Source organism: Neophocaena asiaeorientalis, unplaced genomic scaffold (assembly GCF_003031525.2).
Source record: "Neophocaena asiaeorientalis asiaeorientalis breed wild unplaced genomic scaffold, Neophocaena_asiaeorientalis_V1.1 scaffold36, whole genome shotgun sequence".
Lineage (NCBI taxonomy): Eukaryota > Metazoa > Chordata > Mammalia > Artiodactyla > Phocoenidae > Neophocaena > Neophocaena asiaeorientalis.
The window spans coordinates 6941709-6969151 of record NW_020174149.1 but is presented as its reverse complement, the minus strand read 5'-3'; the positions used below and the strand labels follow the sequence as shown (position 1 = coordinate 6969151).

The 27443-nt window shown below is 42.2% G+C and overlaps 1 protein-coding gene across 1 annotated transcript in view; it reads right to left on the bottom strand.

The window, feature by feature from the left end:
• Positions 1–27219, bottom strand: part of CHN2 (chimerin 2) — a 317587-nt gene extending 290368 nt beyond the window's left edge. The window contains exon 1 of the mRNA XM_024755088.1: positions 26940–27219. Coding sequence (XP_024610856.1) covers positions 26940–26988 — 49 coding nt within the window. The 5' untranslated portion in view covers positions 26989–27219. The remainder of the gene's footprint in view (positions 1–26939) is intronic.
• Between the last annotated feature and the right edge of the window lie 224 nt (positions 27220–27443).

Genomic DNA, 27443 nt, shown 5'->3' with positions numbered 1-27443 from the left:
AATTATTTTCAGACTGATGGTTTTTTTTTTTTTTTTTTTTTGCGGCACGCGGGCCTCTCACTGTTGTGGCCTCTCCCGTTGAGGAGCACAGCTCTGGACGCGCAGGCTCAGCGGCCATGGCTCACGGGCCCAGCCGCTCCGCGGCATGTGGGATCTTCCTGGTCCTGGGCACGAACCCGTGTCCTCTGCATCGGCAGGCGGACTCTCAACCACTGTGCCACCAGGGAAGCCCTATTTCAGTCTTCTTTAAATTTGTAATTTTACCCCATCCTCAACAATGCAAGAACCTTATAACAGTTTAACTCCATTTACCTTGCCATCCTTTGTGTTATTATTGTTATATATTTTACTTTTATAAATGTTGCAAATCCCACAAAAGGACTATTGCTGTTATTTTAAACAATCAATATTTATTTCTATTCATGCACATATTTACCATTTCTAATAGCTCTCCATTCCTTCCTACAATTATGTTTTTCTATTTGAGATCATTTTCCTTCTGCCTAAAGAACTATCTTTAATACAAGTCTTCCGTTTTCTTTAACCATTAAAGAATTTAATAATACCAATCGTGATTATTTTGAGGCCCATTTCTAGGAGCTCTAACATCTGGATCATCTGCAGATCTGTTTTTATGCTTTCTTTATCTCTTGACTGTTGGTCACGTTTTCTGCTTCTTCACAGATGAAATAATTTTAATTTTATGATGTACATTATAGATAGCGTGTGAACTCTGTCTTATGTCATTTTTCTTACAGAGGGTTGAGTTTTGTTTTGCTCACCTGTTAAATCACCTGTGGATCACCTTGATCCTATCAAGGCATAGGTGAAATCCTCCCTCCCTAGGACCTCACCCTGGTCTTCTAAAGCCTCACATGAATGCTCAGAGTGTTCATTTAGGTCTGTCTATTCTCATTAAGCCCAAACTCCAACATCTCTTTAGCACCATATGGCCTCTGAAATCTCCAGTCTTCTCTCTAGCCTTCTCTCTGCTACTTCCCACCTCTCACCCTGCACATGCCCAGCTTAGTAGTTGACCAAAGATCCTAAAAGCATTTTTATGGAGATATTTAGGGCTCCTTCTCTCTAGCTCCTTCCTCTCTGGGACTCTGACTCTCAAATCCTTGATGCTCTCAAACTCTGACCTCTGTTTCTTCTGCCTAGGGAGACTGAAGTTTTCTGTTTGGGTCCTATTTTCCTATATATTGGTTTGAAAAATGGTCTCAGAGAAAAAGTCATCGTACATGTGGGATCTCCTAGAGAACTCCACCTCTCACTCAATTACTGCATTTCTGTTCTGGTTGTTTTCCAATACCTGAATGAGTTGTTTATATATTACCCAGTTTTCACAGCTTTTCATAACAGGAGGCTAAGTCCAGTACCTCTTATACCATTATGCCCGGGACCTCAAAAGTGGAAATTCTTTCTTTAATGTTTAAGTAGAGACAGTGTCTTCCTATAGATACAATTCTCGAACTTTCTATTTCTCACTGAAGAGCTCTAATATAAGCATTTCTTTTTCTTTTTCTTTTCCGGTACACGGGCCTCTCACTGTTGTGGCCTCTCCCGTTGCGGAGCACAGGCTCCGGACGCGCAGGCTCAGCGGCCATGGCTCACGGGCCCAGCCGCTCCACGGCATGTGGGATCTTCCAGGACCGGGGCACGAACCTGTGTCCCCTGCATCGGCAGGCGGACTCTCAACCACTGCACCACCAGGGAAGCCCTAAGCATTTCTTAAGTCATCAAAAACTCTACCCAAACTTCATTTAACCTAGCAGCAATCCACTATATGGAGATCTTTTTCCTCACTTAACCATGGTCCTAATCATCTGTGTTTCTGACCCTATTTCCTGCTCATGTATTTAAAGGCTTTTAATAAATGCTTCTTACACTTGAAAGTACATAAAAATCATTTGGAGATCTTGTTAAAATTCAGATTCTGATTCAGTAGGTGTGGGGTGGGCCTGAGATTTTGCAATTCTAACAAACTTTAGGGGATGCAGTCACCAGGGACCATCCTTTGACTGTTCAAGGCTCTAGGTGACTCATCATTCTCAATGTTGGGGAAACACAGAGTGTTTCATTACGTTGACTGCACATGAGTATCTCTCAGCCTTATCTCTAAAAGATTCTTTAGATCTGGAATGTGGCCTAGGCCACTGTTTTTTCAAAAACCATCCCTGGTGAATCAGGACTAAGGACCACTGGCTCAATCTCTGACAGAGCCTGTCTCACCGAAAACAATCTAAATGTCCTGTCTATATTAAGAACTAACTTTAAAAAGCGTATCTTAATAGGACATAACCTTTTAACACAGATATTGTGTGATTCCACTACTCCTCATGCCTCCCTTCACTAAGCATGACTTCTACTGTCTAGTATTTATGGTAACAATAAAGAAGAAAAAGGAACCAACTCAGGAGCTGAGAACAGAGGTGCTACTGTGCTGGAGGGGGTCAGGGTTGTGGATGGGTGGGAGGGGATATCACAATCCCAAATAAGACTAAAATCACCCAGGACCCTTTACAGCTTTGTAGTTAATTCCAGTTCCTTGTTTCCCTTGAATCGTCTTTTTATTTCTTCTTAATGTAAGATAGTAGAGGGTTAAAACTATAGGCTAAGCCTAGTTTTATTAATATCTGAACTCCACCAGTCACTTTCATGTTTTAAACAAAAGTTCAGCATCTTCTAATTGCAATGCTAGCTAATCAAGATGATAAGCCATCCAAGGTATCCTGATTAAACTGCTTTAATGCCAATTCCTTCAAATCCAGGAAGAGACACACACCCTCTTGCACATATGCATTCATTCACATTCAGGTTAAGTTACTGCATTCCAGCCTGCTGCCCAAGGGATGAAGCTGAGATGGCAAATTATCAGAAATGTATCTTTTATTCAGATATCCTTAGGAGCATGCATACAATCTAAAGGAAATCATTTTTCTGTGCTCCAAGCAACTAAAGGAAGAACCAGAATTAAAAACAGTAAGCCCAAAGGACCTTAGGTCCTTAAAGACATCCTGTAACCTATACCCCAACTAAATATTTATATTCAAATGAAAAGCATTGTTAGGACTCTTTGATCTTGAAGATACTTTTCTGTTTTAATTAAAAATAGCTGAGACCTCACAACTTTCAAGACCTTTTCAACTAATAAAAGTGCCAAATGCTTTTATTTTCCCAGTGGCCCTCCCAGTCTATAAATGTTACCACTGGTCCCAATTTAAGATATCTTTCCTATTCAAACTGAGAGATTACAGAGCACTTGAGTCGCCTCCAGATAGAGGGCTGCTGAAGTTACGGAATGTGCATATGGCACACAGTTAGTGAAAAACATGCTGAGTCTTACATAATTACTGTGTTGAAGAAAAGGCAAGGGTAGAGCAATAGGTCAGATAACTACTGTGGTCTGCTCTTTGCAAGGCACAGCCTGAGATAATATAAAAATAATTATACACACAAACCAGATTTTCCAAACTGCTTATTTCGTTTTCTAGGTCAGTATAGCTGGTCAAATCCCTCTGAAAGTTACATTTTCCAGCTGACCACAAATGGTTACTTCACTTAACATTATTTCTGTAAAGTGCTGCATACACATAGAAATTTAAGGGACTGTGATGTTTATTCCTCACTCTCTAGAGAGTTTTTCCCCCTAATAAGTACTGCTAGGAGACTGGAAAGAAGAAACAAATCAAAAGCCATGCTACTCTAAAAGTTTAACACCATCTTCATTACCCTGTAATTAAAACTTCAGGTACATACAAGTAAGTTCCAAACGACTTAAAACTGAATCCACTCGATCTTAGCATTTGCATGTTACACTAAGTATTATTTTCATAAGTATAGCCAGCTCTATGAGAACATGCTAATTTTTTCTTTGTTCCAATTTATCCTGTCCTCAATAATTTACACACACACAAAAAAAAAATTGCCATGGTGTTATTTTGCCTTTATAGAGGAAAAAGTTGATGCATCAATTGGTTTTTGTGATTTCCAGGCTACATCAGTGGTCTCAGAAATTTAAAGCTTCCACTATCTTAAACCAACACAGATTTGAACCAGCTCACTGAAATGTTGATTGTTAGGAAGAGGAGAGCCCCAAGAATGCCGTGAGCACAAAGAAGGGCAGGGGGCCAACATTTCAGCCAAAGGATGAGCTAAAAGGTGACAAAGAAAGCACTCTAATTTGATAACAGATCTTATTTGAGGTTTCCCATAAAGAGACAACAGTTTGAGAAAACATGGTTCGTGGGTTTCCAAATGGGCACATTTGTCCCATTAAGAAGAGCCAACGCCAGATAGTTTTTGGCAGGCTTCCAACCTTGTCAATTATCTCAATCCTAGCACAGTCTTCAATCCTGGTGGGATTGCCACCTACCCAAGTGTCCTCTACCAATTTCCCCAATCCTAATTGTCTTTTCCTTTCTCTCCGATATACTGCTGAGTCTCAGCGTCTCTGGAAATTAATCACTATTTGAGAGATTAATTGGAATTTTAAGACTATTCATTGTAATTTCCTCTTCCTCTTGCTTTTCTAATTTTGAGGGGAATCTATGAGGACTCTTTCAGCAACTGAAAACATCTATTTAAAAAGAAAATGTTCCAACCCCCCAAAATAGTTGCTTCTCTGACATTCTGACTCTGTGGCTTATCATTCATCATACTTGGAGAATTACTTAGGCTTAGTTACAAACTCCACCAGGGATTAAAAATAATTGGTTTACATAATAAGATTAATTATATATAACCATTAAAATGTTAAATGTTGGGCTTCCCTGGTGGCGCAGTGGTTGAGAGTCCGCCTGCCGATGCAGGGGACATGGGTTCGTGCCCTGGTCTGGGAGGATCCCACATGCTGCGGAGCGGCTGGGCCCGTGAGCCACGGCCGCTGGGCCTGTGCGTCTGGAGCCTGTGCTCCGCAACGGGAGAGGCCACAACAGTGAGAGGCCTGCGTACCGCAAAAAAAAAAAAATGTTAAATGTTATCTTTTCCATTCTCTGAGAGAACTCTTTCATATCCTGAATCAGTCACTTCAGGAAGAGGAGTAAATAATTCAAAACCACAAGAAAAGATAGCAGCTGAGGGCTTCCCTGGTGGCGCAGTGGTTGAGAGTCCGCTTGCGTATGCAGGGGACACGGGTTCGTGCCCCGGTCTGGGAAGATCCCACATGCCGCAGAGCGGCTGGGCCCGTAAGCCATGGCTGCTGAGCCTGCGCATCCGGAGCCTGTGCTCCACAACGGGAGAGGCCACAACAGTAAGAGGCCCGCGTACCGCAAAAAAAAAAACAACAAAAAAGATAGTAGCTGAAAACTTGTCCCATGGGTTGTGGGCCTCTGAAAGTTTTCTTTCCCCTGGGAACTGAATCTGCCTTATGAGGCAAAGACACACATATATCCCGCAAAGACACACACATACACTGACACACAAACACAAACCGAGACAAACAGACATAGACACACACATGTGCACACATACAGCAACTCACAGACACACCCTGACATGCATAAATGCAGACATTCACTCACATACACACACACACAACATTAATTTCCACCAGAGTGAATCCTTGCCCTGGAATGACAGAGCAACAAGTATTTTTAATTCCTCTTTAACCAGTAGTAAATGTCTCCTGGCAGAGCATAAACATAAAATTGTAACTCAGAGAGAAGAAAAGACAGACGTAGATCTGTGTGCTGGTTTTGAAAATGCTTTCCTCATGGTAACGAGTTACAACTACAGGGCTGCCTCCAGGCTAAACAAGCCCCATAATCAGGACATCCGGGAGGCCTCCCAAGACTGAGACATTTCCAGAACCAGAGAGGATGAGCAACTGGGAGTGTCTCATCTAGCTAGAGCTACATACACAGGAGAGGTAGACAGTGAAGGAAGTGAAGCCCTCCCCCCCCACCCCCCCACTCCCGTCTCAGTCTTTCTTGTTTGTTGTCCAGAGGCCATACCTATGCTACTGTGTGTAAGAATCCCCATGTCAAGCTTCTGGCATCTTTAAGAGGGTACTGAAAACTCAGGAGATAGTGGCCAGGAGGGGTAGCAACTTAAGGGAAAAGTTTCAAACTGCAAATATTTATAAATGATAAGGACCTTACAAGTTCTACCAAGTTCCACCAAGTCCACACTCACTACCAAATCTTGGGCTGTAAACTCCTTTGTGGTGAGGTTCATATCTCTATTCATTCAGCCATTCATCCAAAAACTGTTCTTAAGAAGCTATTATATGGCAGGCCCTCTGCTAGCAGCTGGTGACCTGTGGGTCCCTGCCTTTATGGAGTGACAATCTACTGGGGACAAACTCTGAACAAGAAATTACAAGCACGCTGCTTCCCATCTTTGTGTTGCCCAGAGCCACACATGGTGGCTGGCACAAGTATGCACTCAATTTTTATGGAAAAGAGAAGGGAAAAAGGTTGGAGAAAGCAAGGATGAAAAGAATAAAGCTTGAAGTATTGCCACTTCCCTTACCAATCTTACAGATAAAATATTTGGGTAATTAATTTGTTAAGTAAGGGATACTCAACACTGAATTAGTATACACCATATAGTCAAACATACAAATATTTACTTACCTCTACCTGGAATTATGACCACTACACATATTTAGAAATGACAATGTTTCCAGTAATGTAACCCATAGCAAATTAGAATCTTGCCAATAAATTGGTGGAGATTAGGGCCACTATCACAGAAAGAGAAACACCACACTCTACTGATTGAGGATAATGAGCTCAAGGAATAGAAGGGACAAAAAATGCTCTTTAAGAACAGAGGTCAACTTGAAGGCTCCTGTCAAAGAGTTAATACTGATCCAGAAAGCTTTCCATCCTGGTAGAAGTGAGGCTTCCTGGAAAAGTCAGATGTTAATGATGCTACAACATGTGGCCAAAGAAGTAATGGGCCAAAGGGCCAAGAGAGGTTACCCCAATTCTGCATTTAGAAAAGGAAGTAAGAACATTAACAAAAGTGTGATGGCTGCTGTGTGTGGGGAACCATATCAAGCCACTGGGTGGTACAAGGGTCATAAGACCCAAGACCTTCTCTCAAGGTGCTTACTACTGATTAGTCAAGAGCCACAGAAAAGGAGGTCACACTTAAGAAGAAACCAAAGTATAAAAGGGGAATAGGATTGAAGTGACTCATTTTTGTGTGTGGTATATGGGCCTCTCACTGCTGTGGCCTCTCCCGTTGCAGAGCACAAGATCCGGACGTGCAGGCTCAGCGGCCATGGCTCATGGGCCTAGCCACTCCGTGGCATGTGGGATCTTCCCAGACCGGGGCACGAACCCACGTTCCCTGCATCGGCAGGCGGACTCTCAACCACTGTGCTACCAGGGAAGCCCTGAAGTGACTCATTTTTGAAAGTAAGAAAGTATTTCTTCAACAGGGGCTCGGCAGCATCCAGAAATACCATCTTCAGCATCAGGAAAGCATGACCACAATGACCACAGCTTCATTTCATTAAAGTCACTTGCATTTCTGTCCTCAGGTGAATGAACAGAGACACTGCTGACCAGACTAAACAGGGGGAATGACTGCTCGTGTAGGTGTGTGTGTGCACGCGCACGTCTGTGTCTGTGTGTGCGCTCACGTGAGAGAATACTAATGTGGCCTATTTTTGTAAAGAGTTCTTATCTTTTAAGATAACAACTGAAATATTTACAGACGAAATAACACCAGGCCTGAGACCTGCTTCAAAATGATCCAAACTATAGGGGTTGAGTTTAGACAACACCAGGCCATGAGTTTACAATTGTTCAAGTTGGTTCATTATACTTTTCTCTTTACTTTAAGTATATTTAAAATGCTCTATATAAAAAGTTATTTCCAAAGTGGAGAGGGAGTGGGGGAGGAACATATTAGGAGTATGGGAGTAACAGATACACACCACTCTACATAAAATAGATAAGCAACAGGGATTTGCGGTATAGCATAGGGGACTTTATTCAATATCTTGTAATAACCTATAATAGAATATAATCAGAAAAAAACTGAATTGCTATGCTGTACACCTGGATTGTAAATCAACTATACTTCAATAAAAGAAAGTTATTTAAAATACAAATTGGTAATAAAAGCCTGCTGAATATGTAGGAAAAGATGAACTTTGAAATCAGCTTTTAATAAAATAGTTATTCGACGTAAGTTTAAAAATGAACAAAAGCTCCTTGAAAACTATTATTGAGCGTAAATACGAGGTTTCCATAGGGTGCCATGTATACCACAACCATGCCTTGAGCAAGGACGCTCAATTGTTACATCTTCGGGGTTCTAGGCCAATTTATAATCTGTTTTTCAAACTGCCAGTTGCCACCTGATAGTGAAATCAATTTGTGGGCACTGACCAGTTTTTAGATGAATGAATTAGAATACAATAGAAAAGAAAATACAGCACATCACACATGAAGGGGTAAGTACAGCTTGTAGAGCTTTCTCACACACACAGAGTGTTATGTTTAGTCTACTCTCAATACAATAGCCAGAATGGTTCTTGGTTAAAACCCAAGTCAGATCATGTTATTCTTCTAGAACCTTATGGATTACCAAGGGATAATGGATCTCAGAGTAAAAGCCCAAGTCCTTACAATGGCCTGTACAGCCCACCGTGATCTGCCCCACCCCCCTTCTGCTCAGTCCTATTTACCCCTTATTCACCCCAGACCCACTGATATTACTTCTGTTCCTGGAACACATCAGGCACACGCCCACATGCAGGCATCTGTAACTGCTGTTCCCTCTGTCCGAAATGCTCTTCCTCCAGATATCTGCGTGCTGGCTCCCTCACCATCAATGTCATCTTCTCAGTAAGGCCTTCCCTGACTACACAGTTTAATAATCAGACACCACCCCCCACTATTTCCTATCTCCCTTCCTGCTTTATTTTTCTCCATAGACCTTACCACCTTCTAATATATTAAGGAAATTATAAGTTATATATAATATAATAATGTTGCATATATTTCATAAATATACAGATTACATATAGTTTCTTTGGTTTATTATTTCTCTGTATTTAGAAGCTCTATAAGGACCAGAATTTTTGTCTGTTTTGTTCACTGCAATAATATTTCTAACACTTAGAACATCATAAATACTCAATAAGTACACACTGAATTATGTGTGTGTGTGTGTGTGTGTGTGTGTGCACACACGGTGTCTGTGTGTTCTAGGTTGTAGTATAAAATATATTTCTTAGTGTAAGAAATTCCGAAAGGCTTGTATAATATTCCCCTGGAGCACACTTGGGATATCTCTGGGCTTACTGTAAGGACTGAAAAGTGGGTGCAGGAAAGGTACGCAGTAATTCTTCATATCTTACAGACCAGGTGCCAGGAGCAAATGGGGCCAGTGATAACTGCTATGTGCAGTACGCATGGGAGGACAGAGGGTTGTTCCCTTCAGCACACCACCAAAACACTGTAAACTGGCAAGAGGGTATCGGCAGAGTCACAAAATAATTTTCAAGACCCTCAGAGATGATCTGGTCCGACCTAATAATTCGACAGATGAGCATCAAAAATTTACAAAATGATGATGTAATTGGCCCCAGGCCATATGAAAAGCAAATGCCGAGACAGAACTAGCATAGACCTGGGTCACATGACCCCTTGTCCAACGACCCTCACACACTCTGGCCTGCCATAAAAATGAAAAACAGGAATCTGCTCTCCAAAAGCCTTCTGCCTGTTCTCTTTTCTTTGGAAATAACCTGAGATTCTTTCTCCAATTAGGTGCCAGTCATCTATTCCACTCAAGCCTTCACAATTTGCGGGGCTTTCTGTTTTAAAAACAAAGAGCTGCTAATGATCACAGTTTCTCATAAATCAAAGCTTTAAAAATTCCTCACCATAGCAACCAGGAGTGGTTGAATCAGCTGCTATTATTCCCTGAATTTCTAATAAAACAATTCCAACTTACACCAGGCTCAGGGGTGTTAAAGTCAGTTGAGAATCAAAACCTTCAACCCTCACTGTCCTACTTTTCATTAGAGCTGAAGAATCCATCCATTTTTTAATGAATGGCTCATAACCATAAAACAAAATGTTTCAAACCATAAGGCACTAACAAGTGAAAACAATGCATCAGTAAAAGCTGTCAGTCACCTTAACTTGGAAGGGAAGCAGATACATTTCTTTGTCAGGGACCGAATATTATTACAGAATGAATAGGTTCACTAATCATTAGGTTCTCAACTAGATTAAATAAGTCATTTGACTGGGGGAGGCCAGGTTTCTTAGAACTCTCAGTATTTCTAGGTGCCCTCAGAGATTTCGAGGGCTGCAGACATTCTTGACATACCTGTGGCAGACACTTTCGGTTCCTCCACCCTCCTTCATAGAACCCTGCTCCCTCCAGATGTCCTCACTCTTCCAGAGGAGGCTGGCCCCATCTCCATTCCAGGAAGGGGGTCATGACTGGACTGTGCACCACGGGAATCCTATTCTTGCCAGTGATTGGCTCGCATATGAGCATGTGAGAAAACTGTGACCAATGAGGCAAGGGGAAGTCTGCTGGGGGGAGGAATGCTTCTGAGACAGGTGTTCTTACTTTCCACCAAGTCAGGAGGAAAATATTAATCCCTTTTCTCTTTGTAAACGTGATGCCAGGGACTGCCGATGTCATCTTGATGCCAAAAGGAGAGTAAAGCTGAGGACAGAGCCCATCCACCAAGAGGGAAAGCCCACAGAACTGCAGAGAAGCAGACAGAGTGGAATGCCACAGTGTATAGTATCCCTATCTCTCCCTTCTTTGCGGGTTTTCTGCAGAAGCATCCTAACCCATGCAATAATCATGCCCTGGAATGTTCTAGTCAGGAAATTAGGAAGTGTGAATGCGTTAGCATGAGAAATGAGAAATGTGTCAGCATGAGAAAAATTACACACACAGGATGTCTCAGGGACAGTGTGTCTTTTGTCAGGGAAAGCTTGGCCAGGGACCCACACCTGGGGTGAGATGTGAGGGCAGCTGCAGAGGCCAGCACAAGGCACAATACCTTGCCCACGTTGTCGCAGGGGACTCAGGGCATCCAGATTTCCCCTGAGGGAGGACACAGAACAACAAATCCACTGTAGCCCGTACCCACTTCCTCCTCTGGGCGCCAAGAAAATACTGCAAATGGGATCTTAAGGAAAGAACTAAGGAAGACGTTTCCATACTTGCTTTGCCTTCACACTCCCATGAATGGGTATTTATGTGGATCTTGTGTGGGTACCCATCTTAGCTCTCCCATGGGGAGACAGAACGAGGACAGGCCATGAACAGGTTGAAGGGGAGCCAGTCATCGTATAAATTCATACAAGCCTTTGAAGATTGAAGCCTGCCTATGAAAGTGATGACCCAGGGACTCTGCTCCCCAAAGATGCCAGTCTCTAATTCCGTAAGCTCCCCACCAGAGCCAGATATTCCTCCAACCAACGGGAAGTCTATCTTGCTCTAGGAGACTCTAAACTTGTGGGGAAAGGAGGATTTCTACAACAACCTGGTACTCAAAACCAACAGGTCTTTTTAAAATGCTTATTGATTGGATTCATTGTAGTGAACTCTATGTGGTTCTAGAAAATTTCATATTTGTAATATTCATATTTTACATCTGATCTGATCAAATGCATTTTTCTTTACTTGTTCAGGGTGAAAGTAAGCACTGTCAGAACAGCTGAGACAGCTGTACCCATGTAATATTTTAGTCTTTCTAACAAAGTATTTACAGTACAATACTGTGATCTGACATGATCAAAGGGTGTCAGCTCTTTGATTAGAAACAACAAAAGAGCCAACAGATGATACCCTTGGAAACGTTTGCACATGCATCCATCTAGTGGGGCATGGAAGAGAGGAAGAGAGGCATCACTGCGCTGATAACACCCAGCAGCACCATGTACACAGTGGGAAACTTGGTTCCCAGATGACCGCCGTTCCACTTGGAGGGCATAAGAGTTGTGCCCAGGGCTTGAAAAGCTGCATAAAAATCTAATTAACTAGTCATGAGAAATGCATTAATTGCTTTGTCCAGCATCAGCAGAGACCTGCTGCTGTCCCTCATTTTTCAGCCAGAGGAGGGAGGACACCGTGGCCTTTAGGGGACACTGGGGAAGGAGGTATCTGCCTAGTGCAGGCAGAGCTGACCCTGAGAACCAGCCACAGAGAACACGTTTCTGTGGAACCTTTACAGGAGATCGGAGGCTGGCAGCAGAAAAAGATGAATGTGCAAACAAAAATGGGAAGAGGAGAGGTACCTCCATGTGTTGATAAAGATATCAGTGAATACTGGAGTGAATGCCTCCTATATGATTACAAGCATCCTATCTGGAAAGGACTTGATCTTTAAGTATATTCCAGTCTTTTCACGCTCTCATGCCTACTCTATTAATTTTTTGGCCTCTTTTAAATAACGGGTTTACTGAGATATAATTCACACACCTACAATTCACCTCTTTAAAAGTGTACAGTTCAGGGCTTCCCTGGTGGCGCAGTGGTTGGGAGTCCGCCTGCCGATGCAGGGGACACGGGTTCGTGCCCTGGTCTGGGAGGATCCCACATGCCGTGGAGCGGCTGGGCCTGTGAGCCATGGCTGCTGAGCCTGTGCGTCCGGAGCCTGTGCTCCGCAGTGGGAGAGGCCACAACAGTGACAGGCCCGCGTACCGCAAAAAAGAAAAAAAAAGTGTACAGTTCAATGACTTTTAGTGCAATCACACAGAGGTGCAACCATTATCACAATCAATTTTAGAACAATTTCATCACCACCAAAAGAAAGCCATACCCATTAGTAGTCACTCTGGTTTCCCTCCAACCCTCCCAGCAAGAGGAAATAACTAATCGACTTTCTGTCGCTATGATTTGCCTATTCTGGACATTTCACATAAGTGGAATCATACAGTATGTGGTCTTTCTTAGCTGGCTTCTTTCACTTAGCATAATGTTTTCAAGGTTCATCCTTGTTGTAGCACGTATATTTTATCCGTTTAAAACAAATTTCTCTATAGCTCTCCCTGTTGAACTCTAGCTTTACTGCTTATGTTCCTTGAGTGTTCACTATTCACTCCTGAAAAATGCCTGTGAACTACAAATCAAGTTTAAAAAGAAGTCCTCGTTCAGAAAAGTCTATGTAATTTTTCTGGGAGTCTCCTATTGCAACTAAATGCAAATAATCTATATTATCAGTTTAAAAAATACAAAATTTCTAAAAATCATTAAAGGCATGCAGCTAATGTGAAACAGTGATGGAATTTACATCACTTACAGAACTGATTTACCTACAAGAGATAAAAGAGGGACTATAGCGGCATTCCTTTGATAGACTTGGGATACTGACATATTCATTTACTCAACAACTAGTTATTGAGTGCCTACTACATGCCAGACACAGTCCTAGGCACTGGGGATTGACTGAACAAAACAGACAAAAAATATCCACCATCATGGAGCATGGATTTTAGTGATATGTGATGAAATCATTTCAAGAAAGAAAACCAAGGGAATAATAAGCAGGAAATTCAAAGTAGTGGTTACTCTGGAGGGAGGATACGGAAGGGGAGGGTGGGATGAATTGGGAGATTAGATTTGACATAAATACTCTACCATGTGTAAAATAGATAGCCAGTGGGAACCTGCTATATAGCACAGGGAGCTCAGCTCAGTCCTCTGTGATGACCTAGATGGGTGGGATGGGGGGACATGGGAGGGAGGTCCAAGAGGGAGGGGATACAGGGATACATATAGCTGATTCACTTCATTGTACAGCAGAAACTAACACAACATTGTAAAGCAATTTTACTCCAATTAAGAAAGAAAGAAAGAAAGAAAGAAAGAAAGAAAGAAAGAAAGAAAGAAAGAAAGAAAGAAAGAAGGAAGGAAGGAAGGAAGGGAAGAAAGAAAGAAAGAGAGAGAAAAAGGAAGACAGAAGGTGGGGGAGGGAAGGGAGAAGGGAGAAGAGAACCCAGGAAGATGCAAGGGAACAAGGTGTTTTAGGTTGGGTGGTAGCTCTCCTTATGTGAGTTACCTTGCTGTGCTTTGTAACTTGCATGTCTATTACAGATATTCAGTTGTATATATTGATTATTACATCAAATTTGATTTATAAAAGAGCCACTCCTCTGGATTGGAAAGTATAAACAGTGATGTGCCTTTGGATGAGAGATTTATCCAGGCTCATTTAAAATGCTTATGGGAATATGGGATGCACAGTGAAGTCTCACACTGAGTGGAGAAATTCTAAACTGGTGGGATTACGCTTCAAGATTTTGAAAGGCTGTTGAAGAAGAGCAAAATAATATATTTAGAAGAGATTTTTCCAGTTATATTAGATGGTCATGAACTCTGGATGATCAACTTATCACCCAGGAAAGAAATCTATGGAGCATCTATTAGAATGGGAACTTCATGAGATCAGAGACTTTTACGTTTTGCTCACAAATTTTCAAGTTTCTTTCACAAACATATTCCCATTTGATTCTCACAAACAGGTATTATTAGCCCATTTCATGGATGAGAAAATGGAAATTCAGAGGGGGCCAAGTTAACACAGTGTTTGGGCCAGATCCCCTTCACAGCACGTGATACATGACACATCACCCTTGAAGTCCAGGGTTCAAATGAACCCACATTTATTTACAAAGCCAGGAATGGATGTTAAAAATAAGTTTCAGAGAATTACATTCAAAGCAATAAAAAGAAATACAAGTCCACTCTGAGGACAGAAAATGGATGGAACTCATTACTATAAGAAGAAGCACAAGCTAGAGCTACATATGCTCTCAGAAACATGTTTACATGAATTCCTGAATGACAGATTTACACTCAGTTATTTATGAAAAATAAGATATCTGCAGGGCATCTCTTCCCTGAAAGACTGCTGTGCATTTTTACAAAATACCCCTTAATGTTATTCCTGGGGTTAGAATATAGAACCAAATAAGTACGGTGGCAAGTATTATGTTCTTGTGACAAATTACATTGTCTAGTTCCAAATCATGTCTTCCGTTCATAATTCCCTAGGATTTGCTGTGGTTATGCTCCTAATCTGAACCTGATATTATTTCAAGAGAGTTGACAAAGCCACTGCCAATTGCTTTTTCCTCTGAGGAAGAAATCACATTTGCTTTAAAAAAAAAAAAAGAAAAGAAAAAAAAAAGCACGTGGGTTAGTTTGGTCGCTTAAAACAAGCATAGGGCTCTCACAAGGACAAAGTTCAACCCTCAGGCACATCACATAAGAAGAAAACCCCTCTGTGCCCAGGTTACTGACAGTACCTTCAACCCTAGATATGGATCACGAGGGAGATAACCAGAGGACACCTGATTGAACTCACCAGACCCCCAGAGAGAACCTAACTGCTCACAGCACTTCCTGAAGGAGACATCATAATGCTCTCTTTGCACGTGCAAGTCAGCAAAATAGTATTATTTACCCAATAAACACGGTTTTACAGTCTCACTGTCTGCAGGGACAAACACTGTAAAACAAAATGGCTAACTTTTCTGTAATAAAATGAATTTGAATGAGCAACTGAAATCAATGTTAGGCAGCCAAATTATGTGTATTAATATCTACACATCATTAGCAAAATCCCAAGTGACTTTTTCATTACGGAAAGTAATGCTAGGCTTGACTTTTCACTTCCCTTGATATTAACACACATTTGGTGGGAAATAACTTTTGTTTGAAACCCAAGCCACTTTGGCTTTCTGTGTATACATATACACATAAACACACACATATAGACATATACCATGCGTGTACATGCGTGTATACACATATGCAAACTCATGGCAAGAAGCTTGAGGTCAAGAGAAAATGTGTTCCTTATTCTCTCAGCTTCTCTTTCCAACTTCATAGCATTAACACACAGCAGGCTTTCTTTGGAAAGAGGGGTATACATACAACTCACAAGTAAATATGTAAAGTCTAGAACTATCGTGAAGCAAAAACCAAAAATAAACAAAGCACAAAACCTATATAAACAAGAATCTGATGAAACTCCCAGTTTGTCCCTCTCTATAGTATTTCATTTCAAAGTCACTGTACAGACCCAGAAAAATGAAGGACGTCTCTCAGTGTCTGAGACTAATCCAAAACAGGGACTTAAGAATCAGGGCTGAACTGGACTGGGGGGAGGGTAAGTTTCTGGCTTGGAAAGTGGACAGGACGGCAACCATGAGAGCCACTGAGCCAAGCAGCAGGGATTCTGTGAGAAAGGCTAGAACATTCTCACTGGAGTTGTCCAGACCAGCGCTGTCTAATCCAAATATAATGTGAGCCACATATGTAATTTTAAATATTCTGGCAGCTACATTAAATATTTTTAAATAAGTTTCTTAAAATATGTTTTCTTTTAACCTAATATCCAAAAAATGTTATCATTTCAAAATATAATCAATATAACAAAGTTATTCATGAGACATTTTACATTCTTTTTGTTTTGTACGAAGTCTTCAATTCTGGTGTGTATTTTAGCTTGCAGCCCATCTCAGACTAGCCACATTTCAAGGGCTAAATTGCCCAGGTGGCTACCATATTGGACAGTGCAGGTCTAGGTCTTGAGAAGACCCTTACAGGTCAGTGTTGCAGCCCTCACACTCTAGTAGATGCTGCAGAAGATTTACCCCCAAAACCATGCTCCCTGCTTCCTGCTTATTTGCTGCCCCCAAAATTGATCTTTCTCAGGTTTATTCTCTGGAAACAAAATTATTTAAGAAAAAGCACTTTACATTGTTAGAGTGGCATTATGTGAAATAACTAAGAAGTGCTAGGTTTCCTTTCCTTGAAGAAGATAGTGTTCAGCCAGGACTGAGGGTAGTCCTCAGGGCAATGATGGGGCATGATGAAATCTAGGTACTGGGCCTCTGAAGAGAAAAGAACTATGTAAGGTTATCACCCAAGTGATTCTGTGATTCATACTGCCTGAAATTTGTGATCTGAGTCATATCAATAAAGAACAAGCATTCATGCCACAGGCTTCTGGCTAGTGTGGTTTCTGAGGCCACTGGCCTCAACATCCACCTCTTTCTTGACAGCTGCTTGACACTTGAAAGATACCCTCCACCTTTCCATTTTTTTGTTCCACTTAAAGATGGTAACAGAAGTTCAAGGAGGAGGGCAGCTTCCTTTTTGTAGGAACTGTCATGTTCCTGCATCTTATATGCATGCATCTCCCCCAAATTAAATGTGCTGAAAACTCCAAAAGCTAACTTTATTTTCCAAAAACCAGTGCATTTTCTTTGCCCTGTATGTGGGGCTTTTGCAGAAGCAAAATACTTCTAGGCAAATGGTTTGCTGATGGCCAAGTTGGCAGAAAATCTCTTTTAAATAGCATAGCTTAGATATGCCACTAGCAACCTCAGTCCACACATTCACAATTTCCCTATTTTATTTATAATTTTGGGGAAGAAATGCAGTTATAAGATCCAAACTTCTTCTGGATATGGCATTTTTTTCCTCTTGGAGGGTGAAGTTACAACTCACTGTGGGTTTATTTCAAAAAGAAATGGAGCTGCCATTAAGGAAACTACAGACCATTTTTTAAAAAGCTTGAATCAAACTTCAGCACTAGCAGTGTTTATCAACATTTTAATTACTCTCCCCAACATTATATTCTAGCTGTCATTCTACAGTTTGCCTCAAAGTTATGAAAAAATTACTTACGAAAAGCCAATTTGCAAAATTAGTAAAATCCAACCCAGGCAGCACAAGGAGCAAACACAAGAATGGGTGAACATTTTATCAAATTTTCTATCCTTAGCTAATTAATTTTACATTAGTAAAGTCCCTGTCTTAGAACTTCATACCCTGTCTACGAGTGTTGCCCAACAGAATCTTTTGCAGAATGGTGGCAATGTTCTATTTCTGCGTGGCCTAATAGGGTAGCCACTAGCTACCACAGTAGTACCATGTGTACTACTGAGCCCTTGAAATGTGCCTACTACAACTGAGGAAACGAATGTTTTTAATTTAAATTTAAATAGCTACATGTGTCTAGTGGTTACCGTATTGGACAGCATAGCTATATATAGTTAGGGCAGACACCAGATCACTTAAGTCTCTGTCTCTGTTGACACAACAGCCTTGAGTTCTAAGGCCCATTTAACATACAAAGCGCTTTATGACTTCTTTGTTGAAAATATTAAATAATTAAATAGAACAGCCTGTATGAAGCCAGACAGAAAAAACATCTGCGAGAAGTTCTCTAAGGATGATAACTACTCTTTAGGATGAGCCAGGAAGGAGGATGGAGAATGATGTTCTGGAAACGTGGGTCCTAGACTACAGTCCAGCTCTAGCCCCACCATCAAATAGGTGAGCGGCACTGGGCAGTTCCTGGAGTTCTTTGGACCCTGATTCTCTTGCTTATACTATGCTGGAATCTTCTAAACAACCTCCAAGGTCCTTCTTTGGTCCAAACCTACAGTGAAAAGTCAGGTCAATCCAGGTCGGGAGAAAAAAACCAATTCTCAGGCAGAAATTGTTGCGTGTGTTCTGCCTGAACTGCTTCTGTAATTTCAGCTCCTTTATGCTTTCACTTAAGATATAAGCTAAGAAATAGACATCCTGCTGCCTGAGGATTCAGAATCTGGGAGTTTCATGAGATGATAACAGGACTTGATATGCTCACACAAAATGGAACGCTTTTGAAATGCCAGTGAAGAAAATCAACTGAATGCTAAGTAGTACTTTTCTATTTTTGCCTAATATTTTTCTTTCACTGAGAAAATGTTCAAACCTTTAGAAAAGTTGCAAGAATAGTACAATGGATACCTATATACCCTTCACCTTGCAAGACTATTCTCAAGTATAGATACTCACAAGTCCAATATCCTGGGTGTTCACTCTGAAGAGTAATGACGTGATAACACCTCCCAGTTCGTATTGCTGGTGAGAATAAGCTTTGGTCAGACTGAGGTGAGGGTCTGGCTAACTACTGAGGGCAACAAAGTAAAGCACAAGTATGTAACTATATTTTCTCTGTCAACCATGAGCATGGATTTCAGCGGTAAACTCTAATGTCAGCAACTTTGTAAATAGATAGAAATGAACCAACCCCTTAAGTTTCAAGAGGGAAAAGCATGATCTTTGAAATTAGGAAGACTTTGCTCTAATCCTATCACCTCAAGTCCAAGCCCCATCCCTCTCTGAACCTATTTCTTTGTTTACAAAATGGGATATAATATCTACCTCAGAGAAATATTGTGAAAATTGTGTGAGATAATGTAAACAGAATGACACTTAGCAGCCATTCAGTAGTGTTACTTGCTTTTACAGTTTACTACGCATTTTCCCAAACAGTACTTCAGGAATGACAACCCCATGGGATAAATTCGTCAGATATCACTATTTCTGGTTTACAGCCAAGAGAACTGAGGCTCAGAGACATTAAGGGAAGGAGACAGGGAAAAGAGAACTGGCCTCTAATAAGCAGGCGTGCTGGCCAGGTCTGCAGAGGGGATGCTTCTATCACCTCTGTCGATGCTCATCTCAGCTCCAGAAACAGACTCTCACAACTGCAGTTTGCAGCGAGGCATTTAAGGCTCAGAGGGGCTAACTTCACCAAAGACCACATAGCTAGCTAGTTGGTTTGGTTAAGTATCTGGTTAAAGTGCCTATGTTAAGGGATTAGGAGCCTTGGTAAAGGGTTCAAGGGCCTTGGTTAATGGTTTAAGGGTCCTGGTTAAGGGCTTAAGGGCTCTGACAAGACGATTTAAGGGCTTTGGTAAAAGATGTAGGTACCCTGGCTAAGGGTTTAAATATCCTGGTTAAAGGTTTAAATGTCCGGAATCTTCTGATTCCACATTTATGGCTCTTCCTACAACATCTAACGAAGACACATTTCAGAAGGTGGGATCTCTCCCCAGCTCAAGGAAGCAGACTGTTTCTCCAGATCTATTTGATTCTTTTTTTTTTTACTTTCCCACTAGCTATCTACTTTACACATTGTAGTGTATATATGTCAATCCTAATCTCCCAATTCATCCCACCCTCCCCTTCCCCCGTGTCCACCCAACCATTCTCTACAACTGCGTCTCTATTCCTGCCCTGCAAATAGGTTATTCAGTACCATTTTTCTAAATTCCACATGTATGCATTAATATATGATATTGGTTTCTCTCTTTCTGACTTACTTCACTCTGTACGACAGACTCCTTCCACATCTCTACAAATGACCCAATTTCGTTCCTTTTTATGAGTTAGTATTTTTCCATTGTGTATGTGTGTGTGTGTGTGTGTGTGTGTGTGTGTGTGTGTATATATATATATATATATATACACCACATCTTCTTTATCCATTCATCTGTCGATGGACATTTAGGTTGCTTCCATGACCTGGTTATTGTAAATAGTGCTGCAATGAACATTGAGGTGCATGTGTCTTTTTGAATTATGGTTTTCTCTGGGTATATCCCAGTAGTGGGATTGTTGGGTCATACGGCAGTTCTATTTTTAGTTTTTTAAGGAACCTCCATATTGTTCTCCATAGTGGCTGTATTAATTCAGATCTATCTGATTATGCCAGGCAAGTGGCATCTCGCCTCTCTCCTCGACGAAATGCTCTCCTCCACAGGCCCACCAAAGGCATGGGGTGATTGGCGGCCTGCACAGTGAGTGGGCGATATCTCAATTCCAGGAATCTGATCAATGTCCCCTCTGACCTGAGGTGATGATGACATTTTAAATAAGGTTATTAATTGAACACCTTTCTTAGAGAATGTCTATGGGAACTCAGACACTGGATGATTGAAAATAACACTTTAAACTGTGGAGGTGATACTGTGAATGGACTGAAGTTGGGTGACTTTGACAGGCCAAACTGCTGAAGCAAGGCCATGCTGTCATTAGGCCATACTGTAAAGACTATATTAGAAGATTGGTCCCCACGAAGGTGTTCAATTAGTAATAAATGAGGGAAGAAGCAGGTTATTTGCACAAGCAGCGGTGGATGGCTCTCCCCCAGTGCACACATGCCATCTTCAGCCTCAGAGCCCAGTGGACAGCCACACGGGTCCCCTGGCAGAGCAGACTGCATGTGGGTTCAGCACATTCCAACTGGGCTTTCCTCTAGCCATGGAAACTTTACATAAACCTCTGCTTTCGTTTGTAACTTTGAGACACATGAGTGTGTTCTGTCACACCCACCAGCCTGCACCAGAGATGGAGGCGTCCATCTTGACGCTCTGACCAGAATCCACGTGAGAACAGTAGCTGCCTTTCCCACTGAGCAAGTGGAAGGAGAAGCAGCAAGGTGCTTGGAGGACTGGGAAACTATTAACAGTAAAGTAGACCAAAGGCAGGGTTTCTGAAAACATCTCTAAATGTGACCAACGTAATAACTGATGAGAAAACCAAAAGGGAGAAAGAAAGAGAGAGAGAGAGAGAGAGAGGCAAGCCAGCCATTCATTTTGAAAATTCAATGACATATTTTAGGAGCCATGAAATGTGAATACATTCATAAAAGATAAATCATGGGTGAATGATAGCTGGGTGCTATTAATCTTATGTCTATCACTCAGTTCCTTTCTCTTTCTTTGTATCTAACTATCTTGGCAGGAATCTTAACCTTCTGGCAGAAAACGCTTTCCCAAACCATACCAAGATGACACTGCTCATGTATAGGTTTTCCAATCCTAATGTCCGGTTATTTTCACCATTGTGTGAAAACAGGAGACCCTGCAGAGCAGCAGAAGGCCCTCAGCAGGACTGACACTCGGGCCAACCCCAGGAGGCAGTGCAAAGAACACATTGTTCAGTTAAACCCCACAGAGACTGGCCTCAGAAAATACCTGGGGTTTGCATCCCCCAAAAGTTGAACAAATGTCAAGGTCATTCAAAACTCTTCATAGGGTTAGTGGAAGTGGGGGGGCATCTGGAGTTTTAACAAAAGTACACAAATCAGTGGGCCTTTGTCAAACACTGCAAACAAGCTGTCATGCTTAAGAAGAGCCTCCTTTTCTCTCAGATTTTATATCACTGGGTTCATCTCAGGTACCACAAAGTACAGTGAAAATCTAATAAGTTAAAATAAGCTGTGGAAAGGTCACCAGAAAAACAGCAAAAAACAACATTCAACTGAGTGAATGATTTCTCTCAGGGGATTGACTTTTAGATTGTGATTTTAAAAAATATTTGCGATGTTTTTGAAATTGCAATTTTTTGGTGCACACGATTTCAAATAAAGGTGATCAAATCTTCCTGCCGTTCCAGGTGACTGAAATTAAACTGCCAGCAGTTATCACTAAAACAAAGGTAAAGATACTTTGCTTACACATAACTGAATATTTCTGAAGTCTAAAGGACTAGAAGACTTCTCAGTGCAAATGTCTGTTTCAACAAAGATACCCTGTTTTGTAGTATTGGATCCATGGAGTTTCTAATTACACGTATATAAGTCTTGGCAGCATTACTGTAGTTCAATTTTGCCTTCTGCATCTAGGAATGTGAAAGATTTGTATATGCCGCTGGTTGTGACTCACCAATAACAAGTAATGAAAATTCCTATTTATCATTTCTAGGATCAACACCAGTTTGGCAGCAGAAAATGGCATTACTTACCTGGCACACAATTACTGTTGTATAGAATCTGGAAAAATAAATCCCTCAATCCATTCAGGAATGTTCTTTTCCCAATTAAGGTTTCAATGACTCTGCACATAACACTGATTTTTACCTTTTTCTATTTGCATTTTAATTTCAAAAGTCCCTGTCGATTTCATTTCTATAATACAGGGTGTTTATGTTTTCAAAATCTTAACAACTTCTCATCCCGGGAGTCCCTTTATTATTTAATATTTTACTTTGTTCAGTTACTGGAAAACATCTCATAGCTTCTTTATCTATTACTTTACTTGAGTTGATATTTTTCGTTACTTTGTGAAATTACCCATTTGGTGATCACATGACTAATATGCAAAAAGTTCTTATTTCAATTATAAAAGCAAATCTAATTCATGATTATTAAGAAAAGTACTTTGCAAGTCAACCACTGTTTATTTCAGAATATAATCAAGTACCACAGGCTAGATTAAAAACTTAAGGATAGGGATTTTTTTCCCCCCGATTTAAAATAAAACAGGTAATCAAACCTCCCTGCCAACCTAGGTGACTGTGAAATCTAATCACCAGCAGTTATCATTAAAACAAAGGCAAAGCAATTTTTTTTTTTTTTTTTTTTTTTTTTGTGGTGTGCGGGCTTCTCACTGTTGTGGCCTCTCCCGTTGGGGAGCACACGCTCCGGACACACAGGCTCAGCGGCCATGGCTCATGGGCCCAGCCGCTCCGCGGCATGTGGGATCCTCCCGGACCGGGGCACGAACCCGTGTCCCCTGCATCGGCAGGTGGACTGTCAACCACTGCGCCACCAGGGAAGCCCCAAAGCAATTTCTTTTACACATAATTGAATATTTCAGAAACACATTTCTAAAGAGTTCTCAGAAAATGTATTTAAAAATTAATTTTAACCTGATTATTTCATCTGTTGTGACTCAGCTGGTAATGTAGAATAAATGAGATGCTTGGGTAATGTGGTCCAACAACAGCAGGTAAGAACATATTCTCAGGAAAATCAGATAATTTTGAGTTTAATGTGAGTAAATTATTAGATTTTTACTCTTCACACAAATCCATCCAAACCTAAACCTCCCAGAAATAGAGGCTATCCCTCTAAGAGAGGTTTAAGCCATGGTATTCTATTCAAGTTCACCTCTCCACATCCTGGACACTACAGAATCAACCATTCCTTTCTCAGTGCTCAATTGCCCAAGTATGTGCTAAGGTATTGGAGAGCTGTGCCATTAAACCCATTGCTGCCTGAGCAGAAAGAAAGCGTCCTGTATCACCAAAGGTGAGTGATCTGGTAGCTCTGTGCGTGAGGCTGCTGATGGGCCTATAAGCACAACTGTCCAGAGAAGAGGAACCACCAAGAAAACAGGTCAATAGCCCTAAGAAGGGAGTTGAAAATCAGGCAATGAACTTCCCTATCTCCAGACCTTTGCCTAAGATCTTACCTCTTCCTGAAATGCCTCTCCCGCGCTCTGCTTTTTGAAAACATTCCACTCATCCTTCAAGGCTCAACTCATATGTCACCCCTACTGACCCCTCACAACTGAGGTCATCACTCTCTTCCCTGCACTCTCCTCCCCATAATTTATTTTATCAAAATGGAAAACAGATTGCTATTTGCTTGTCCATCTCTGCTGCTGGATGGAGAGGGAAAGGATCTTGATGCATTTTTCTATTCCATACACTTGGGAGTATGCCTGAAACCTAAAAGAAACTTAATAAATGCTCGTTTAATGAAGCTCAAACCTCAAGACCAAACTTAACATGCAATGTAAGAGGCAGATTTGATGTGTGTTGGACTTATTTCTGTACCTAAAGTCTGAGTCAGTGAGAGCTTTCTTTTTCATTCCTCCAAGGAACAAACTTTATTCACACCAAGCACTTATTAAGTGCCACACCCTGTGCTACATGTACACGTTATCTCACTTAATCCCCATGACATTCTTATGAAATAGTTTCTGTTATTAGCATCAGTCTCATTTATCGATGAGGAAATTGACACTTGGAGAAGTTAAATAACTTACCCCAAGTTACCCACTGCTGGAGCCAAACTCAAGGACAATAATCCCAGAACTTCAGAACTTGAAGGAATCCTTTAAATTATCTTCCTCACTTAACCTCCTTGAATCTGATGCTTATAACTTACTGCCTGGCACATAGTAGGCCCTCCAAAACGGTGATTAATAGATTGACGGAGTGTCCTAATTTTTCAGACTCTGGCCTTGGCCTGAGAGAACCCAGCTGCCGCCACAAACAGGCTCTATTCTTTCCTACCCAACACCTCCCACAGGTGTGAATTGCTTGTGTCACCTGAATTATTCATGATCCACACGATGGTGAGCTTAAAAAGAGAATTCTGGATCTCAAATTTTTCAAGACAAAGTGCCTGATTAATTGGTGAATTAGCCAATATAAGCTCATGGCCCATGGTCGAGTCATACCAAAAAATATACCTCTGCCCACTTTTTGAACTTAAGCTTTCACATAATTCTCAAGTTTCCATTAGGATTTAAAACAGTGGTAACTAAAGCAGAAAAAAGAACCATCACAAGCATCTCTATTCTATCTACAAAGCAATTAACATCATCTAAAGCTTATACTGTGCTGCTTCAAACCCATGTATTCTTCCTAAGGCTGAGTTAGGTTTTTCAATAACATTCCTTAAGCTTAAGGAGATCTTTCATCAAGATCTGAAAATTCAGATGCCACAGCACCTGTAATTTATACCTTCAGTAAATCATGTGATAACACTGCCTTATTGTCCTTTATCCTTTCTTCTTTCCCTTCATCACCTCTCCCCCACCAGTTCATTTTCTTGTGGGCCATTTTCAGAGAGGGATAACCGTATGCTAATCATAAGCTAACATCACTGTGTTTTAAATTCAATGTTAGTCAACCAAAATGAACTGAAAAGCAGCAGCAGTGGTTTGGGGGTACTAAAAATAAGCTGTAGCATTTGCTGAGTTCTCAGAATTAAAACCACAGGCGGTCAACTTGTTGCTGCTCTTAATAAGATATGACTGTTCTGCCCCATTGGTTGCTACTACCAGAAACTTCAACTACATCGTACACATAACACTGTGCCTTTCATTAGTTGGCAGTGATCAAGAAAGGAAGTGCTATTTCCCTGGAACTAAAAACCTGCCAAAAAAGATAATAAATGGCTTTCAAGTGATCACCTTGTTCCACGTCACAACTGCACCTTAGTCAAATCACCTTGCATTTATGATTTAATTAGTCACACATCTAGAGATATGGTTCCTTAATGCTTGGCTTGCTGTCCAGTGCCTCCAACACAGTGTTTCTTCTTGTGAGTTTAATTTTTGGGTAAATGATTTAAAACACACACACAATAGGAATTAATACAATATTGATATATTAAGCCTTTCCATTAGGACTTCAAGACCTTCTTGACCCATGAATACTGTACACTACACTAAATGTCTTATCAGCTAACACTTTAGGGTTTGTCATTAAAGTTTTCAATGACTAGCGAAGTAGAAGAATTCTACCTCATGCATCATCCTGATTAGAAACCTGTCATACTCAGAATCCAGTGGGTCTGCTTCTATTGATTCCTACTCCTTCAGATTCATTAGCAATTTGTTCTCTTCAATTAGACCCGCTGTTCAACGTAGAAAAGCTGAAAGAAGCCCCTCCTTCCTCGGCCGCACTTGGAAAAAAAAAAATATGTATGCCTGGAAAGTAAAATCACAGAACATATTCCAAGAGGCCACAGAGGAAAATCACACACACACACACACACACACACACACACTTGCACACTTGCAAACGGGCAAATTGTCAGAGGCTGGCTCGACCTCGCGTCCCCTAACTCGCTTCGATCAGAACCAGAAAGAGAATTACCTCTATCTCAAACCCATACCCCAAGCGTGGGTCTCCACGGAGCTAATTTCCGAAACAAACAAAGAAAATCAAGTCTGCGAGAAGCGAGGGTTTGCTCCCCACTGCCTTGAATTTGGACATCCCGCGGAGCGGGCACCCCATAGCCAGCGGGTCGGGGCGCCCAGCGTCACCCTAACCTTCCCCGCCCCGCCAGCCCGGGTTCCAGCGGCGCCAGAAAGTGCGAGCCCGCCCCTACCCGGTTCGCTTCTCGCCTGCTGCTCCCCAAATCTCCAGAACCCCCGCGTCTGCACACTAAGGGCGCCCCGCTCCCCCACCTCTGCGCTGTCAGACGCCAGGCGCGGAGGTGCTATGGGCACCGAGGGTGCTGGCCAGCCAAACAAGTGTCACACCGGCCGCCTGCCCTCACCCCGGGAAAGCGGGCAAGACGGCCGCCACAGGTAGGCTCTCTCCATCCCAGAGTGCGGGGCGAGGGCAGCGGGCGACAGACCCAGCGGGGCAATCGCGCCCGACGGGCTGAAACTCACCGGAGGACACCGAGGAGCCGGACAGGCTGGAGTTGCTGGACGCTGCCATCTCCGCGCGCCCCGCGCGACGCTGCTCGCTCAGCCGCGGTGCGGACGCCGCTGCCGCTGTCCTGGCCCGGCAGCTCGCAGCCTCCGCGGCCCCCAGCCCATGGCAAAGTCCTGGGGACGCGCAGAAAGCACCAGCCTCCGGACTCTGCCTGCACTTCCTGCTCCGCCAGATGACGCGCTGCTGCCGCCGCTATTTATTTGTGGTTTCCGTCACTCTCGGCGCCTTCGCACGCTTTTCTGCGAGTGTCGAGGGTAGGTGGGAGCGGAGGGAGGCCGAGGGGCGGCCGGAGCAGACGAATCGTGCCTCCAGCTGAGCCCCAGCTGTGGTGCGCGCTCCCCAGCGCGCGGCTGGGACCAGGGCGCCCGGGCGGCCCCGAGACGCCCCGCCGGCTCCCCGCACCCTCCCCCCGGCTCCCGCCTCCCCGGCGGCACTTCAAGCTGCCCGGGCAAAGGCGG